The 18,814-nt window shown below is 33.6% G+C and overlaps 2 protein-coding genes across 15 annotated transcripts; both read left to right on the plus strand.

The window, feature by feature from the left end:
- Positions 1–3,328: 3,328 nt before the first annotated feature.
- On the plus strand, positions 3,329–4,691 carry LOC145961846 (U11/U12 small nuclear ribonucleoprotein 35 kDa protein). Its single transcript, XM_083082342.1, has 4 exons — positions 3,329–3,526; positions 3,850–4,068; positions 4,170–4,383; positions 4,441–4,691. The coding sequence occupies exons 1-4, from the start codon at positions 3,368–3,370 to the stop codon at positions 4,545–4,547; spliced, it is 699 nt and encodes a 232-aa protein (XP_082938468.1). The 5' UTR covers positions 3,329–3,367; the 3' UTR covers positions 4,548–4,691.
- A 1,252-nt stretch (positions 4,692–5,943) lies between these two features.
- Positions 5,944–18,349, plus strand: Tpnt (troponin T, skeletal muscle). 14 transcript variants are annotated; one of them, XM_083082327.1, is made up of 15 exons: positions 5,944–6,165; positions 8,219–8,264; positions 9,471–9,494; positions 10,292–10,312; positions 11,617–11,634; positions 13,986–14,016; positions 14,267–14,371; positions 14,464–14,560; positions 14,639–14,675; positions 15,146–15,254; positions 15,341–15,559; positions 15,947–16,039; positions 16,113–16,193; positions 16,458–16,536; positions 17,630–18,349. In XM_083082327.1, the coding sequence occupies exons 2-15, from the start codon at positions 8,239–8,241 to the stop codon at positions 17,878–17,880; spliced, it is 1,191 nt and encodes a 396-aa protein (XP_082938453.1). In that variant the 5' UTR covers positions 5,944–6,165; positions 8,219–8,238; the 3' UTR covers positions 17,881–18,349. The 14 variants fall into 14 exon arrangements, with proteins under 14 accessions (XP_082938453.1, XP_082938455.1, XP_082938456.1 ...); XM_083082329.1 differs by lacking the exon at positions 16,458–16,536 and adding an exon at positions 17,174–17,252; XM_083082328.1 differs by lacking the exon at positions 5,944–6,165 and adding an exon at positions 7,643–7,772.
- Positions 18,350–18,814: the final 465 nt, after the last annotated feature.

An 18,814-nucleotide genomic window follows, 5' to 3' on the forward strand; every position in this document is an offset into this window, starting at 1 on the left:
TATTAAATTATAGAAGTATTTTAATTTATTGATTAAGATTAATTGATTATTTATTAAACTATTTATTATGAAGTCTTTTGTTATGCTAATTATTTGCATTTATAATTCGATTGTTTTATTTCGTGTTCCCTCATAATATAAATTATATTTAGATTATAATTATATTTAGATTGTCAAGTAGAACGATAAAGTAACACGGATGAAATATATTTGACTTTGAGTATTAAAATAATAATTATTGTCCGTAAAGATCGCAATGATCGAAATGATTATTTGATATTTTGGATTCGTATCACATAATCGATTCTCGATTAAATTGTATATTGTTTAATTAACAAAATTAATTGAAAAAATTTAAAGCATTGATCGAAATATATTTAATTCTAATATTGTTAAAGAAATATTATAATAAGCAGCAATGATCGATATCATAACATAATTAATTCACTTATTCCCTTTTACGTATCCCCTGTTTCAATTTTTATTCGCAGTAACGAATGATTGCGATTCGATAAAGATTTATCGTTGCGATACAGTTTCATGTCGTTAATTAACTTTTAATTAATTAATTTTTATTAATATTTATAGCAAATTATGTTTCGATACTAATCGTAATCGTGTTTAGTAAAAAAATTACAATATACGAAACGTTTCTCACCGCTACTTTATTATTCGAGAGTCACCGTACGAATGATAACAAAGCCATAACATAGCGCGCTACTGTTTACATTTTATATTGCCAAAGTCGAACACCGTGTTATCGATAATTCGTTGCCGAAATATTTTATATATTATGATAGGTATGTATTTGCGAAATATTAAATTATTTTAATTTATAAGATTAATTAACGATTTTACTTATTAAACAATTAATGTTTAAATTAGGAGCCTTTCGTAATGTTAATTATTTGGATCTACAATTAGATTGTTTTATTACGCGTCTTCAATTTAAATTATATTTAAATCTTAAAGTAATAAAGCGCATTATGGCGAAATATATTTGATTCTATTATTAAAGAAATAATTATTGTCCGTAAAGATCGCAATGAAACAATAATTTATTATTTTAAATTGTAGAAGTTTTTAGATAGTATAAATTTAAAGATTAATTAAATAATTATTTGTTAAACAATTAATTAATATACGAAACGTTTCGTATCATTATTTATTGCTTGAATATCACCGAGCAAATGATAGCAAAACTGTAATGTATAAACAACGTGCTACTGTTTACGTCGCTAAAGTCATGATTTTATTGATAATTTGTTGCCGAAATATTTTATGTACTATAAAATACACACGCGTAGAATATTGAATTTTAGAAGTATTTTAATTTATTGATTAAAATTGATTATTTATTAAACAATTCATTCATTATGGAATCTTTTATATAAAATATCTAAATATATTATTGTGAAGCAGTTTATAAAATATTACTATCTATATAAAAGTATTAATTAATACGAGAGCATTTTATTATAGATATTTTAAGTATATTAAAATAAGATAATTCAGAATATTTTATATATGTTATACTAATATAACTTAAATACTTAAATAATTTAGATAATTTACAATGAGAGAGAGAGAGAGAGAGTGAGAGGGAGAGAGAGGGAAAAAGAAGGAGAGAGAGAGGGAGAGAAAGGGAGAGAGAGAAAGAGAGAGGGAGAGAGAGAGGGAGGGAGAGGGAGAGGGGGAGAGGGAGAGGGAGAGGAGAGAGAGAGAGAGAGAGAGAGAGAGAGAGAGAGAGAGAGAGAGAGAGAGAGAGAGAGAGAGAGAGAGAGAGAGAGAGAGAGAGAGAGAGAGAGAGAGAGAGAGAGAATTGTTATCAAGAAAATGACAAGCAATATATAACATGATCTGAATATAAATGATATATATATATATATATATATATATATATATATATATATATATATATATAATATAGTCTGAATATAAATGATAAATATAAATGATAAATAATTTATAAATTATTTACCGGATATTGTTGCTCAGTACGTTGCCCAGTGCTTTTTTAAACTTGTTTTTCCTCTCCTTTTCTATTTCTTCGTTTGCACTCACATTCACTCCCGAAAACAAGATTAATTAAGATTAGTTAATTAAGATTAGTATACGCAATAATCGTGAGACACTTTGCACGGCACTTCCGATCGCGTAATAATTACAATTAAAAGTAAGCAAGTATTAATTATAATTATCATAGCGAATTATGTTTCAATACTAGTTATAATTATGTTTTATCGTTAGAGAGAAAATTTGATAATATACGAAGTATTTCGCACCTTACTCTTCGAATGTTGCCGTGCGAATGATATCAAGGCCGTACATGTAAACACAGCGCGTCACATGCCGCCAAGGCCGAACGTGTTATTGTCCATTCATTGCCGATATATTTTACGTATATTTAACATATACACGGAATATTAAAGTGTCTAGGAGTGTTTTAGATTATATGGATTAATTAAATAATATTTGTTAAAGGATTGATGTATCACGAAGCTTTTCATTATGTTAATTACTTCGATTCATGATTCGATTGTTTTGCTGTGCGTTTTGAATCTAAATTATATTTAAATAATTGAAAAATAGAACGAGATAAAGCGTCACGGTCGAATTATATTTTATTTGATTCTATAAATATCATTAAAGTAATAATTTCTTCTTGTAAAAATCAATTTCACATAAACTATAATTTCTATGATTCTTATTTGATTAAATGAATTGCGAGTATTTGTGCGAGTGAGTGCAAGTGCCTTGAGGAATTTGAATGAGGGCAAGTGCCACGAGAAACAACAAAGAGAGCAGGAGGAAAAAAGAAAATTTAAATAACGGACGGATCAATGAGATATATAGTAATTTACATAAATTATTTATATAATGTGTCATATGCTATATGTTTGAGTAGTCATTTTTTAACCCTTTAACTATAAATATGTATTCATAATATTAAACTTTCAAACGCAAAAATAAAATTTCAAAATAACCCTAATAATTATTAAAAAAAGTGCTTCCACGTAAGAAAAATAAATAAGTAAATGAAATAAATTATTGAATGAATAAAATAAATAACTGCAGATAGAGATAATATAACGTAAACAAATGAAACCAATTAAATTGTCAATAAGCGATCCCGCGTATTTATATTATTTATATTATTTATATTATCAGAGAGAAGACTGAGAAATATCATGGCCCGCTTTTAGGTGATCTCTGAAAATGATACGCTCTTTGGAGACATTAAAAAGAGGGTAACATATATGTTACCCTCTAAGAACATTCGTGGACATTGGCTTTGTAGTTCATGTCCACGTTTTTAATGTTCATAGAGGGCATATCGCTTTCAGGGATCATCTAAAAGCGGGCCATGACATCTCTCAGTCTTCTCTCTGATAAGCATTTCATGAGAGATCATCGGGAAAGGGAAACAGCTGTTCTCGGATTTTCCTTCAGCTGTCAAAGATGCGATCTGTTTGTGAAATGTTTCACTGTATATATTTTTGATTTTCTAAATACACTTAATATGGTGAGTCTCTTTTTCATCAGTAAAATTATGAATAAATTACCGCGATTGCTGTTAGTGTTAATATTAAACTATATATGTGTATACTTAACAAATTTTATTAGCAATGCGAGTGACATTTCTAGGTTATACGACATAACTTTCTCTATAACATTTAAATATACTTATTATTTAATTGTTAATATTATTTAATATTTAATGCTAAAGCAGAATTAATTTAAAAGAATTAATTTAATTTAAATAATTTAAAAAAATATATATATATATTGTAATTTTATAATTTACTTTAAAATAATTTTTCTTTACAATTAATGACTATGTTTTAGGATGAAGGTGTATTGCAAAACTGGATCCCTTATGCCAAAGATTACAATCCTTTAAAGGCAGGTAGTATCGATGGGACAGATACGGAACCTCATGACAAAGCTATTAGTAGAGCGATGCTAATGCATTATGAACCACCACATAATTTAGAATCTAAATCGGAAAGAACTATATTTGTAGCTAGATTTGGTTCTAATGTCACTAAATATGATTTAAAAGAGGTAATGTCAACTTTATCATATGATATAGTTACAGTTTTATGCATTAAACATTATATAAAATACTGTAAATATTAATAAATTTTAAATTATTTCTTGTCTAGTTTTTTAGCAAACATGGAGACGTTATTTCTGCAAAAGTCATAGTAGATGTAGTGACAGGACTCTCGCAAGGATATGGTTTTGTGGAAATGAGGAGCGAAGATGAAGCCAGAAGAGTGCTGAGACGAACTACAGACGCTATGTTAAAAGGCTATAAAGTATTTATCGATTATGAATGTGGTCGCAGCATGAAGGGATGGAAGCCGAGAAGACTCGGTATGTAATCGGCAAGATGCATAAACTTTGCAAGTTTTAATTATTCAATCTTTCCAGGAGGTGGTTTTGGTGGCAAAAAAGAGTCGGGGCAATTGAGGTTCGGAGGAAGAGATAGACCGTTTAAACGACCGATTGTACCTAACATTTTAAAGTCAAAGAGATAAACGTACTTATTTTAATGTAACTATTCTTGCTACACTATTTCCTATTATTTTTATCTTTTTATCCATATTTTTTTCTATATTTAAAATATAAAACATTGTATATGAAGTTTATGTGGAATGTTCAATACAATTTTTATCATTCGAGAGGATGAATAACATTTATTTAAATATATTTATTATACTACTTTTTCTATTTTAGCACGACAAATATTGATAAGATATTTTACGATATGTTTATATTTGATATAACTCGCAAATTATCGAATTGACATGTGCATCGTGTTCGAACGATTTCACGTTACACCTTCGAGAGATAATCTTAAAGCAAAACGCTACAGAATCGTATTCGTGTTCGCGGGGAACTTTATACCGCATCGTCGTCTCCCACATACGTCTCTCTCTCCATATAAGGAGACACCGCTCGATTCGATAGTCTGCATAATTTCGAGCTTAAATTTGTGGCTCAAGGCGCAGCAACGACGATGCTGATAAGATAGCTGTTTCTGCCCATTTAAGCGATACTCACCGCACCCTTTATCAAGGTCTTGGAGACGATCAGTCCGCATTTGTTCATCGCGTCTCCTATTTCATCGCTCAAGACGAAATTGTCCTGGTTTCTCAAGAAGATCGTTTCTTTATAATATATTATTTTTTTTTTATCTCGGCAAATCATAAAATGACGATATACAGTTGATGTGTTTCTGCATATTTATAAGAATGTCTTGTAGATCTATGGAAAAATCTAAAGTATTATAAAGTGCTAAAGTATTTTTCACGAGATTAAAAACCTGCTTTCAACTTGAGCAGCACGAAGTTATATTGCATTATAAAGTAGCTTTTATCTTATTATTTATACTTTTTTAAGAAAAGAAAATATTTCCAATTATATATTCTACAAGTTTCATCTGTATTAAAGAAAATCTTTATGTTAAATTTTAAATTGGCAGCCGGCACGTATCAAAATTCAATCGCATTCAATTCACGGGAGAGAAAGAAGGATAAATTCAGATCGTCGTTAAAACTTTTGATGTACAGAAATTAAGATATAATAGTTCTTTCAGCTGGTCGAGCGATTTCAATAAATCGTAAACGACCGTATCTCCGGTTCCTCATTGTCAACAACTATGAAAAGTGGGGGCGTGCATCGTCACAGGCCTACTTTTGGAGCAATCGTCCGTCGACGGCGACGAGGAGAGTCGCATCGCGCGAGTAGAAGCGCGAAATATATGTATTTGCAGCTGCGGTAGAGGACACGAAAATAGTATCAGCTCAGGATCGTATCGCTCTCGGTGGCCCGTGGATCTCCGATCTATTAATAGAGACGGATGAGAGCGATTCTCTCCCAATCGGAGAGCGGGCACGCTGCCCGGAACTCTCGTGTCCAGAGCCGCGATTCCTTGGACCTCCCAGAGCCGCTGAGGCTGTCGCGGATTCCACATTCCACCGGGACAAGCTCCTCTCCTGTGCGTGTCTCTCCATCTTTCGCTATCTTTCATTCTCTACGAAGTACTCGCATCCGGCTAGTCACCCTCTTGTGAAAACCATCTACACACGCATACGAATACATCGCACACGTGCGTTCACGCACTCGTCCACTCGCATTGACCATCCCCCGAGTGTAAGTTTCATTTTTGTTATTTTGTGTGCTCGTTAATTTCTATTTCTCTTCTTCTCTTCTATCGTATTTATCTGTTCGAGGCACCTCGGCGTCGTTCTCCTTCTGGAGAACCCTCTGGTTCGCGACATGAATTGTTGTGTTCTCCTGTGTGTTTTCGCGCTGTGATTGCTGTGAATGTGAAACCGACGAATATCATATCGTTAACTCGAGAGATTTCGCTCCAACGAGGCTCAATTTTGCACGCAGCGAGACGAACGAGCAGATACTTGATCAAACTCCCGAGAGTCACGTGACTCGCTCTCAAAAGGATTGATCGAAAGAGGAGATTGTATGTGAAATTGTTTTGTCTTTGTAAAAATACCTCCTCTTTTTCGTGTGTAAAGGATTTCTAGTGCCTTTCGGGAAACGAAAAGTGAGCGTTATTTTTCTATCGAAAGCTCACCCAGTGAAAACCTGGTGAATACGCCAACATGTGTCTGCTCGTAGCGCGATTTTATCTACTTGCCAGTAGAGAAAGTCGACATCGCTTGCCTCGACGCGGTAGTGAAAACTTTTTTTATTTTCAGTGCAAGTCGAGAACGTGCAAGTGATTATAAAAATTGCTTGACATAAAAAATTCATATATAATGTGTGCATTAAAATTTATCATTTTTACAAACTTTATCCTCCGGATTTTTTGAACGACCTTTATAAGAGATTTCTTCTTTTTACACAAACCAATCGCACGAGTCATTTTTCTATATTAATTTTGACTTTAACTTTATTACCGAAGCTTCAAACTAAACGAAAGAGAGACCAAGATCTCGTTTTATAAAATTTTATAAAATTGCGGAAATTGTACTATCGATGATTCGTGGTCAGAGCCAAGTTTTCATTCTATTTTAACTAGTAATTTCGTATCTAATTTCAATTTACAATTTTTGTAATTATAATTAAATTAAAATTCTCAGATTGTCAAACATTATAAAATTAACAGTCGCAATTAGCGTCATAAGAATACAATCCCAATAACACACGTCGCTTAAAGGATGTCTCCCAGACATTTTTATTTTTACACAACGTTTCCTAAAATATTTTCCGATCTAATGTTACGAAAAGTTGCTAAAGTTTAATGAAGCGAGGTTCTGGCTTTCGCGAATCTTTGATGAGACTCACGAGAAATGGTCGAGAGACGAAGAGAAACGGAAAGAAGAAGATGGAACGTGCTCGAGCGACCATGTTATATCTCTAAAATTAGAGCGACGAAGAAGAAGGGGACGGCTCCTTATAGAGCTTGCGACGTCGAGCTTGCGGCCAGGGTTAGCAAACTGGCATTTTCTCTTTCTCGCCTCCAAGTATCGGATTACTTTGGGAACGTTGGTGCGTGCCATTCAGCTTCGACTTTCCTCTTGTTTCCCTTTCCACAAGATTTGTCGCGCGAGCATTTTTGTACATTCGAGTCTACGCCTGCCCCCTCTCTTCAATGCTCCTTCCCTTTCCTCCGACGGTTCATTCCATTTTTTTTATCGCGCAAATTATAATCGACCCGGTTGCCACAATTTCCTTCATCTCTCCTGTCATTCCCATCTCTCTCTGTTCTTAAATTTATCGTGTTGTTGGCAAGTGATGTAAGTAAAATTGCAAAATCAATCGTGATGTGTCGATAGAATTGAGCGTAATAATACATCGATTGAGCTATAAAAATTATAAAAGTTGTAATAACATAATGTTCGTCATGAGGTCGTCAAGGAGTTTGCCAATTCCATTTTCATCAAGACTTGAGACAAGGACATCAAAAGGATCTGACAATGTTTTAACATAAAATTCGAATTACGCAATATTTTTTTTTTCTACAAAGATCGTGCCACAAAAAATATGTAATTTATTTTATAAATATGTAATATATAATTTAATATAATATATATATTTTTTTCTGTTAAATTATATATTACATACTTATAAAATGCAAAATATAAAACGAAACATTATTCGCGTTTAATAACTTTGCTGTTAAAAAATTTTTTGCCATTGAGTTGACAAATTCAATAATGAATGTTTCACTTTTATCTTGCAGCTCCTTAAGTAGCCGTCAACATGTCTGACGACGAGGACCAATACTCGTAAGTATAATTGATGATAAGTTTTATTAATGACTCTCAAAATTAATTATAAATTATGAATATGATTATTCATATGATTATTATTATTCACTTTCATATATTTTTGAGGCACAGTAATTTTAAAACTGACATAAGCGCAGTTTTAGAAAATTCTGAATCCCAACGAATAATTTCGTGCATTTATATAAGTCGACGTAGTGCATTTCTTTAGATTTTAACATGTATGTAATATTTTGAAGAATGGACTTGCATAAAATTTTCGAGAAATAAAGATAATTATGAAATAATATCTTTGACATGATATCGCTACTCTCCGAGAATATCGTAATCAAAATACGAAAAGAGAAGAATCAAGATGCAACAGTCAGATAACAATTTCCAGAATATGGAGTGTCAGATCTTTGCCAAAGTCAACGATAGACGAGATCTTGATTACGCTCGTTGATCTTTGTCGTGTTATATAAAACGTATCGAGTAAATAAATATCATCCACGTAAGACTGAACAGTGCCTGTGTGGCTTCGTGTTCGTATTTCAATGTGCTGTTCTGCACTTTTGTCCAACTGTGTCGTCTCAATATCCATCGCCCCCTCGTGCATTATGTCCCGATTGCACTTGCGTTCAAATCCCTGAATAAATATTTAAATAAAGCGAGAATCAGATATTTGGTTCGCTTTTGATTATATATTACTTGATGACATTTTTATATACGCTTATATCTATATTATTTTTATTTTTAGTATTTTGCATTGCCACCTCAGACAGTTTTTAAAACAGCTTCCCATCGCGTAAATTATATATTTGCTAATAAAAATGCTACATATATACAATTTAATTATTTATTACTTTTTTTATAAAATTATTTTATTATTTGTTATAAAATGTCTTGGCGTTTTTAATTTATTTACTTCGAATTCGAGAAATAAAAATAAAAATTCAAATAAATATTTATATTTATCACAGATAACAAAACACTTGGCAAACTTTTGCTGGATTATATAGTTTATTACATCACGAAGCAAAATTTGTTTATTTGCGAAAGTTAATTTGCGTAAAAAATGAAAGCTTTAAACAACCTCTCGAAGGCCTTTGAACCCCTAACTGTCAGAAGCAATTCCCCTCGTTTGTTGTTACATTTAAACTTAAACAATCATCTTTACTGTTTCCGCCCCGACTAACTAGACTTTTTCCGTTTTCTCTTTTGCAGCAGCGAGGAGGAAGTCGAAGAAGTGTAAGTGTCCCTTATTCATGTTAAACATTTTCCAAAGTTGCACCTGGTATCTCTCTAACGATCGACTTGTTTAATTTTCTCATTTCAGGAAGTAAGTGTTGTAGATTTGTAACAAACATTAAAGCTATTACCGCGTCGCGTACGTTAAAAATTTCTTTCGATCTTGGTTGCTGCGTGAATCTTTCGATAACTTGAGTTTGAAGAGATAGATTATTACGATTTTTAGCCAAAAGATAAAATTTAATGTTGACAGAGATGTTGAATACGATATTTTTTCGCGAGGTAGGAGCGCGTTCTTGAAAAATATTCTTCCACATTCATGCGTTTTATGCATAATAAATTCAATACTTTCAGAAAAGGATTTATAAAAAGCTGCGTAGTGCAAATTACAACTGTTTCCCATTTTTTAAAAACATGTTATGATCGGGCATAAATCTCCTTCGCGTAAAATTGAATTAAATTAAAATTTCCTGCACAACAAAACGCAACGGAAATCAATAGCGAGAGAAGCACGATAAAAAATAATTGCTTTTTTAAAGTTTTATTTGCGTGCGCAACACACAGATTTCTCTCTATGATTGTGATTTATGAACTCCGCCTTCTTCTTTTTATTTATTCACTCCCTGTCTCTCTGTCTGTGTGTATCTCCACATACAACACACAAAACCAATCAACCAACCAACCAACCAACCAACCAATCAACCAACCAACCAATCAATCAATCAAACCATCACTCGTCATCGATCGATCGGCTAATCGGCCCGCGCGGTACGATACAAAAAATGTCAAAATCGAAGGCAGCCGGAGAAGAAGACCGAGTAAGTGTTTTACACACGACAAATATTAAACGTCTCTTTTTTTTCGGCCAATAAAAATGGTGTACGCACTGTCGTTTCTTTTTTTTTCCCGTTGTCTAATCGCTGTCTTGTCTTGTTGTTTCGATGTAGTCTTTTTAATTGTTCGTCCGTTCTCTGTTTTACATTCTCTTTATTTTGTTTTCTTCATCTCTTACACGCGTTGTGCCGCCGCAGTCGTTAATTACTTTTTTTTGCATAAAATTTTTTGTAGCGATACACTTGTGCTGGCTCTCTTTCTCTCTTTATGTCTTTCTCTCTCTTTCTCTCTCTCTCTCTCTCTCTTTCTATATTTTTCTTCTCTTCTCTTTTTCTACATCCATTTTTCTTCTTCCATCAAATAGTGGCATATAAAGTGAATAAAAAAGTTTGTACACTTTATCATCATTTTTTGCGATAATTTTACGCACGAAAGAGAAAAATATTGCTACAAAGTATATATATTCTTGGCTATCTATCATAGCAGCATACATTTGTAGTGATATACGGATGCATATTTAATGACAGTCTTCTTTTTCCTCGTAAAATTATCTCATAAAAAATTAATGTCAATATTTAAATATATTTATACTTATCCTTGCCTTTGAATTTTTAGAAAAATATATTTTGCCGCCGGTGTACTTTCAGCGTTTGTCTTGTGTCGCTGTTGCGTCGATGGTTAAACGAAAAAAGAAAACAACGCTATCGCGCTTTTCTATGTGTAACAATACATACAACGATACACATGCATACAACATATGACACATAAATAATACACGTACTGAGACATTATCCACACCGAAACATTTTGATGCAGGTTACTCCAATCGCAGTTGCAAAAACATACATTTCTTTTATTCGCATTTTACTCTCCTCGCCTGTCCACGCCTACCCTTGTCGTGTCTGTCATATATGTCGCCTAATCAGCTCTGTTGTTCGCATTATGGCAACTGGGCAACGAAACGTTTCTTGCAAAGCGCCATGTACGAGATCCCCGTCGAAGGAAAGTAACGACGAGCCGCTTAGTTGTCAAAGTAAGATGACTATTTATACCGAGATCACGCTTGCAATAAGTGTTGAAGCGACCAATCTCGTGCAAATCGAATGTCGTTCGCGATAATCGAGCGGTTCGAATTGATTTTGCGCGGAGAAAGAAAATAATGAAAGGCGCAAGTTGGTGGAGACGAGCGATACCGATTATAATTTACGTGCAGCTTTGTGCAGTCCTACATAAGCGACGATCAATCACACGATCTTATTAATGAATATGTGCTTTCTTTTTTTTATAGGGGTAGGGCGTCCCAAAAGTAAGTTGAACATATCGAGGTGTTTACACGTTAATAATATATCCCCTTCCCTGTTCTACGGCCGCTCTCTTACATCACCCCCCCGGAGTCGGTTTTTCCGGCGTCGATTAAATTTGTTTTCGCACAGGCATTTCTCTTATTATAGATGGAAAAACAAATTACTTTTTATTTATTTAGAGATAATAAATCAAATTAAAATATCAGCGAAAAATGTTACTCGATTTTCAAGAGGCAAACACTTCAGTTTAAGCCCAGTTGAAATCGAATGTATAAACATTGGCTGTTTTTTTGTCTGATTTATTATACATAAATCTAAGTATAATTGAGCAGATATAATATATATGGCGGATCCTCTTTGTCTCTTTCTTTATGGAAAAAGGCAAAGCGTCAATGAGAAATTATAATTGAAGCTAACTGACGTCGACGAAACCGGCAGCCAGACCCTCAAATTTGCATTATGACAGGAATGAGATCATAGAAAACACTTTGATGATTGTTTGCCAATTTCTATCTATACCGCGACGAAGATCCTGTTTACAGAGACGGAATAGATAGCGCGATCATTGGCCTGCAGTGACGACAAATAATGGCATATTCGTCTCTGCGAAGCAGCATGTCAGACGCGAACGTTCGTAAATATTCCACAGTGATTGCATAAGAGCAACGATTCTTGCGAGGATACTTGAGCCGTTTGGTAATTTGCCAGGCATTTCATAAAAATATGCACAATAACGTAACACGGTTTATTCTAGGACCGATGTCTGCTCGAAATATACCATGCTCTGACGCCGACGTGATTCTTTTTAAAAATCGTTTGATACATAATGCAACATTTGCAATATTGCAACGTGTAACGTTTAATCTCGCAATTTTTTTCCACGCCATTAAAATAAAATTATGTTATGAATAATGTAAGAATTATTAGTTTCATTAAATCTATACAATTTTAATATTCATATTTATCATTGGCGTATTTTAAATTAAATTTGATATAAATTAATGTACGTAGTCACAATTTTTTTCGAGTTATCTCGTAATCTTACGACAATGTAAATGCAAATGAATGAATTTTTCGGAAAAAAACCATCGCAAAATTGTGTTACTTGCATTTTGCATCACGCGATAGGTCAAAAATCGAATTATTTGTGCGAGTATAAGATTTCAATCCTGTCAGTAATATCTAATCAATCGTTGTCAGTGTTCGAAGCTGCCCCCCCCCTCGACCTTTCCCCCTCGTGTTATTTTATCTCTTTCGCACCCTCGCGTGTTTTACACGTTTTGTCTCTCTGATTAATAACGAATTAACGAGTTGTATATAATCACGTCTTGTTCGAGTTACGTTAAAGTGGTGTCGTGCCCTTATACTTCAAGGCTCAGTTGTTGTACGATTTTTCTCATTAATTATTTAAGCCAGAATCGATTCGCAAACAGTAATAGCCATGTGTCCGCAAACCTCATTAATAAATGATTCTTACTTATCCCGATGATATCTTTTACTTTATATAAACTGCTTAAAAATACTGCAAATTTCAACGAAACGCTTTAATCCGAAAGGGATAGCGAAAAAATCCAATAACAATCGCAATATCTTCCTCCATTTCACGTTCTCTTTCAGCGACTAATTTTTCGGAACAGGAATCGTTGCCCGTTGAATTTTCATGAATTAATTTCTAGCTCGAAAAGCCACGAAAACATGAAATTTTCCGAAAACTAGAGCTGATATGCCCGCTCAAATTTATCATCTTGAGATTTTTTAGATACGCTTACATGTGAACGCGTCTGTTCTCTGATATATATTTTTCTTCTAATCGCTTATAAAAGTCCACAATCTTCATGAACAAGCAACTTATTCAAGATAATCATGGGATCCTCGCTGTTTTCATTAATGCCTTCTCCCGATTCGCTGCGGTGCGCACTTTGGTTTCTTCTTTCTACATGCTTGCACATTATTTGCCTTTTTGCCTTTTTTTTCCTCTCACTGTTCTTCTTTTTCCTTCTTTCATTTTTTCTTTTTCTTCTTTCTCTCTCTCTCTCTCTTTCACGTCGCCTCTGCCTCCTCCTCTTTGTCCTTCATTCTGTCTTTTTCTCTTACTTTCTGTTTATCCATCCGTGTATCTATCTGTCTGTACTGTTCCGCCCATGTGTTGTCTGTGTGTGTATACGTGCGACGAGCGGCATTGAATAATATGTACTACGGGAGAGAATGGATGGAGTTGTAATATAAAATAATGGAGATGGACGTGAGAATCGCGTATGGAGTTCTGGGGGATCTCATGAGATCTTCCAAAGAGCGAATTCAACCGTGATTTAAAGAGAGTTACTTTTGTTTTCGCTCCGGCCAACTTCTTCAGGGAATCTGGCGAGAATATCGAGTTTATGAAGGTGAGTGATGATGTCTGATATAAACACGTCAAGTAGTGCCCAACTCTTACCTTCTCAAATATGGTCAAAAATTATTTATGAAAAATTCTATCGAAACGTATTTTGACACTTTGACACTTTGTTATAAATAAATAATTGTAATATATCGCTCTTTTTATCCTTCGCGCACATTGGGCCCTACTAGCACGATCGTAAACCACTTATAATTGTGCGTGTCACACGTGATAATAATTTATCGTTAAAAATTCAGAGGCAAGAACAGAAAAGAAGCGACCTTGACGAACAGCTCAAAGAATACATAGCGGAATGGCGAAAGCAGAGAACCAAGGAAGAGGACGAGTTGAAGAGATTAAAGGTACAATCTTCACTTTGTATACTTCCTGTTTTTCCCTCCTTCACATATTTATTTAACATTTCATTTAAAGATTATATGTCTATTGCGTTTAGGAGAAACAAGCCAAGCGCAAGGTCACTCGCGCAGACGAGGAAAAGAGACTGGCGCAGAAGAAGAAGGAAGAGGAAGAACGTCGCCAACGTGAAATTGGTAAATAATACAATTTGGTTTGTTTTCTTTCTTTAAACAATATCTAAATATTTAATTGAGCTTTCTGAAAATTTTCAGAGGAGAAGAAACAACGTGACATCGAAGAGAAGAGAAGGTAAATGTTTCAGTCTCGAATGTATCTGGCTTGATTATTTCTATAAGATGTCTTACAAAATGAATATGAAAATTTTAAAAAATTTATTGGGTATATTGAATATATTGAATATAAGATTTGCGCCGATAAATTTAATTTAGTGATGTAGATTTGATATTTGATATTTTTTCATTATATATAAGATTTATTTTTTTATTTCCTTGATAATTTAGTGATATTAACTTGCAAAGTTATAAAATTGCAAATTACTAAAATTAATTAATTTATTACAAATTAATAAAATTGATTTCTTATATTTAATCTAACTATTTGGATAAAATAGAAGATCACAATGTTTAATATAATATTATATTTTTAAAAATTTTTTAAATCTTTCCACCAAATTGAATTTTTACATTTATTTTATAAGACATCCTACACACTATTCGATATATGTTTTTGCATTATTTTTATCTCATTTGCTATCTTAGGCGTTTGGAGGAATCGGAAAAGAAGCGACAGGCTATGATGCAAGCAATGAAAGACCAAGCAAACAAAGCCAAGGGTCCAAACTTTACCATCACCAAGAAAGATTTGGCGGTGGGTGGAATCGAGTATTTCTTTTCTTTTAATTATCTACAATAATTTGAAATTGCGAATTCTTTGTATAAATTATAAACGCGCAGGGTAATCTTTCATCGGCGGCAATTGAGCGTAACAAGACGAAGGAGCAACTCGAGGAGGAGAAGAAAATCTCTCTTAGCATTCGCATTAAACCGTTGGAGATCGAGAATTTGTCCATTGACAAGCTTCGTGTTAAGGCTACCGAATTGTGGGAGAGTATAGTCAAGCTCGAAACCGAAAAGTACGATCTGGAAGAGCGACAAAAGCGTCAGGATTACGATGTGAGTTTTAATTTTATTTATTCGATCACGAAAGTACTATGTTTTATTCTTGTCTGAACAAAAGGGTTTGTCAAATCCTTCACAAAATTTTAATCAATATTATTTTCTAAAGAAAAATGCTTTACTTATTATGTGAGAGATTTTTATGTAATTTTAATTTTAGATATAAAGAGAACTAAATTTAATCGTATAAAAAATTATGTAAAAATATATTTTATTTATATACGTATAATATTTTTATATATTGCAGTTTAATTAAGAAAATAAAAAATAAATGAAATATATTGACATTCCACTTGGGAAATAAGTTGCTCGGACAAGAGTTTAATTATAGTTCATGTTGTTTTCGTGCTACAATAATAAATCGATATTGCCCTTTTATCGTAGCTTAAAGAGCTGAAGGAACGTCAGAAGCAACAACTGAGGCACAAAGCCTTGAAGAAGGGTCTCGATCCCGAGGCTTTAACTGGCAAATATCCCGTACGCAACGTTTATTATCATATAGAAAGAAAAGGAAAAACGAAACCGACATTAATTTTCATCTTTTTCACAGCCGAAGATTCAGGTCGCCTCAAAATACGAACGTCGCGTCGATACCAGGTCCTACGACGATAAGAAGAAACTCTTCGAAGGTGTAAGTATATTCTTTGTTCATTTCATTCACACGCTCTTTTTACTATACGACATTAAACTGACAGAATTTTCATTTCACGACATTTTTATACGAGCCGATCTTTACATAAAATATCATTGCTAAAAAAAAAGATTGCCACATAAAAATGTATCATACATAAAAATATCAAAACTCTTTTCCCGCTGTATCACATAAAAATAGCCTATCAAATGTAATGGAAATATAAAAATAGCGACTAGTGAGCATATGTCAATTGAATCACAGGGCTTAAACACGCTCTTAGCGGAGACCAGCGAGAAAATATGGAAACAGAGATCGGAACAATTTATGAAGCGAAACAAAAGTGAGTCCAATCGTGATCTCTCTGTCACTGTATCACCCACCTTTGCTTGTCTTGTTGATTGCATTCCCAGAATTTCATCAACGATTATGTCTCTAATTTCTCTTTTCTTGTTCCACATTTTGACTAAACGGTCGAGATAGCCACCAGCCAAATTTATTGTTGTGTTCGTGTTGTTTCAATGATGTACGTAAAAGCACGATATACCGTATTTGTGCTCACAGCGATTTTTTCCGTGCACTGCCAGCATGGGAGAGATGCGAAGGCGCACTCGCCAATCACGAAAATAATCTCATTGTAATAACGTTGTCGGCGTCTGTGATCTTGTTCACTTTACAGAGATGCGATACGCAATCTTCGATATTCCCTCTCGATAAGGATGAAATTTTTGTGATTCTCATTTTCGCGCGAAATCCAAAAATTTATCTTCGAGCGTCGAAGATCGTAATCCGTTGGAGGATAATTTCATGAAACTCTGTAACATTAATTCTCTCAAATCGTGATCCCTCAGCTTTCAATCTTCTGGAGAGATCTTTATAATCCAGGAAAACGACAGTACGAAGGAAGGGTTTTCCCAGACAAAAGTTCCCGATGTGTGAGAATAACTCCTAGCATGCCATTCTGTCCGTTGATGTTTCAGGGTCTGAACGAGCAGCAAAAGGAATTCTTAGAGAAACAATGGGCTCAACAGAAGGAACAGTTCATGGGTCGTCAGAAGAGTATGTATAATTTCCGCTTTCGAGGCTTCGAGTCGGAACCAAGAGTTCTCAAAGTGCTTCCGGTATTCCTCGAAGCGCCGAGATATACACGCGCGTATATTTTCCTCTGATATAAATATATAATTAACTTTATATTTTTGTCAAAAATTCTCTAGTTATCCAAAAATCTCAATTTGGAATTTATTTTCTTCTAAAATATTTTAATCGCTAAAGAATCCTTTCTTTATACGGTTCAAGATATTTTGTAGACATAGGCATCTAATTTAATCGTTGCTTACTTTTATGAGATTCTCCGTTCAACCATTAATAAATTTAATATTCTTTTCTTAATCGTAATTTCAATAAAAAATTCATTTGCTATTTTCCTTGAATAATAGCGAAGTTACCTAAGTGGTTCGGTGAGCGACCGGGCAAAAAGCCTGGCGATCCCGAGTCACCAGAGGGCGAGGAGGATGTAAAGGCTGCCGCCGACGACGATCTTGAGGAGCCGCAGTTTGAGGAAGAGGAGGAAGAGGAGGGCGGTGAGAAGGAAGAGGTTGAAGAGGAAGAGGAGGAGGAAGAGGAAGAGGAGGAGGAAGAAGAGGAAGAGGAAGAGGAGGAAGAAGAGGAAGAGGAAGAGGAGGAATAAAACTTTTGATCGTTTCGGCACACGTTAAGATATTAAAAAGCATATTTTGGAAATTTTCAAAATGCTCATTGCACAGTCTCACGTTAACATTTCTTCGAACCATCGAACGTAGTCAGTGGCGACAGTAAAAATGTAAAATCTATCGGCGTCTTCCATCTATTTCCGAAATCTCTCGTCTCTATCTTTATCTTACGTTACATCAAGCTTTTCTTCATGATTTATACGATATGAATTTTTAAACGAGACGAATGTAACAGAATGTTATTCTTATAGTAGATTTCATCATCCTACTACCGTTAATATCACTGTCATTTTTACCACTATGGCTACTACTACTACTATTCTACTACTACTTCTATTGTAATTGCTACTACTACTACTTCTATTACTATTACTATTATTATTACTATTATTATATTGTACAAACACAAAAACACAAATTATTGAAATAAAACGGTTTATCATAAAATTTGTCGCAAAAATACAAAATTTCGCCCACAAAATATAGTACATACGGGGAGTTTCTTAATAAGTGCGAAAAATTTTAGGAGATGATTCTTTATCGAAAATTAAGGGGGAATTTTCACATAAACATATATTCCTACATCCTACAGTTTTTATTTTTTTCTAAAATTTGGAACAAGTTAAAGAAATGAAATTAGGTAGATATTTTCTACTAGTAAAAAGGTCATTTATTAATATTTTTTTCAGCCTCCCGTATTGTTACAAGGGGATGAAACTAACAACCCCTATTCAATTATTAGAACTTTTTTTAATGTTTATATGAAAAACCCCCTTAATTTTTGACAAAGAATCATCATCTCCTAAAATTTTTCGCACTTATTAAGAAATACCTTGTATATATATATATATATATATATATATATATATATATATATATATATATATATATATAATGTCATCTTGATCATTT

Source organism: Camponotus vicinus, unplaced genomic scaffold, assembly GCF_025532165.1.
Source record: "Camponotus vicinus isolate PSW18456_S1 unplaced genomic scaffold, iyCamVici1.0 SCAF_11, whole genome shotgun sequence".
NCBI lineage: Eukaryota > Metazoa > Arthropoda > Insecta > Hymenoptera > Formicidae > Camponotus > Camponotus vicinus.

What these genes read in the sequence shown, in the direction of transcription:
- LOC145961846 (XM_083082342.1), top strand. Translation starts at nt 3,368, where the DNA reads ATGACATCTCTCAGTCTTCTCTCTGATAAGCATTTCATGAGAGATCAT. An exon ending in TTCTAAATACACTTAATATG is followed by an intron (nt 3,527 to 3,849) that starts GTGAGTCTCTTT and finishes ACTATGTTTTAG; the next exon opens with GATGAAGGTGTATTGCAAAA. An exon ending in ATGGAAGCCGAGAAGACTCG is followed by an intron (nt 4,384 to 4,440) that starts GTATGTAATCGG and finishes CAATCTTTCCAG; the next exon opens with GAGGTGGTTTTGGTGGCAAA.
- Tpnt (XM_083082327.1), top strand. Translation starts at nt 8,239, where the DNA reads ATGTCTGACGACGAGGACCAATACTC. An exon ending in GACGACGAGGACCAATACTC is followed by an intron (nt 8,265 to 9,470) that starts GTAAGTATAATT and finishes TCTCTTTTGCAG; the next exon opens with CAGCGAGGAGGAAGTCGAAG. An exon ending in AGAATATCGAGTTTATGAAG is followed by an intron (nt 14,017 to 14,266) that starts GTGAGTGATGAT and finishes TTAAAAATTCAG; the next exon opens with AGGCAAGAACAGAAAAGAAG.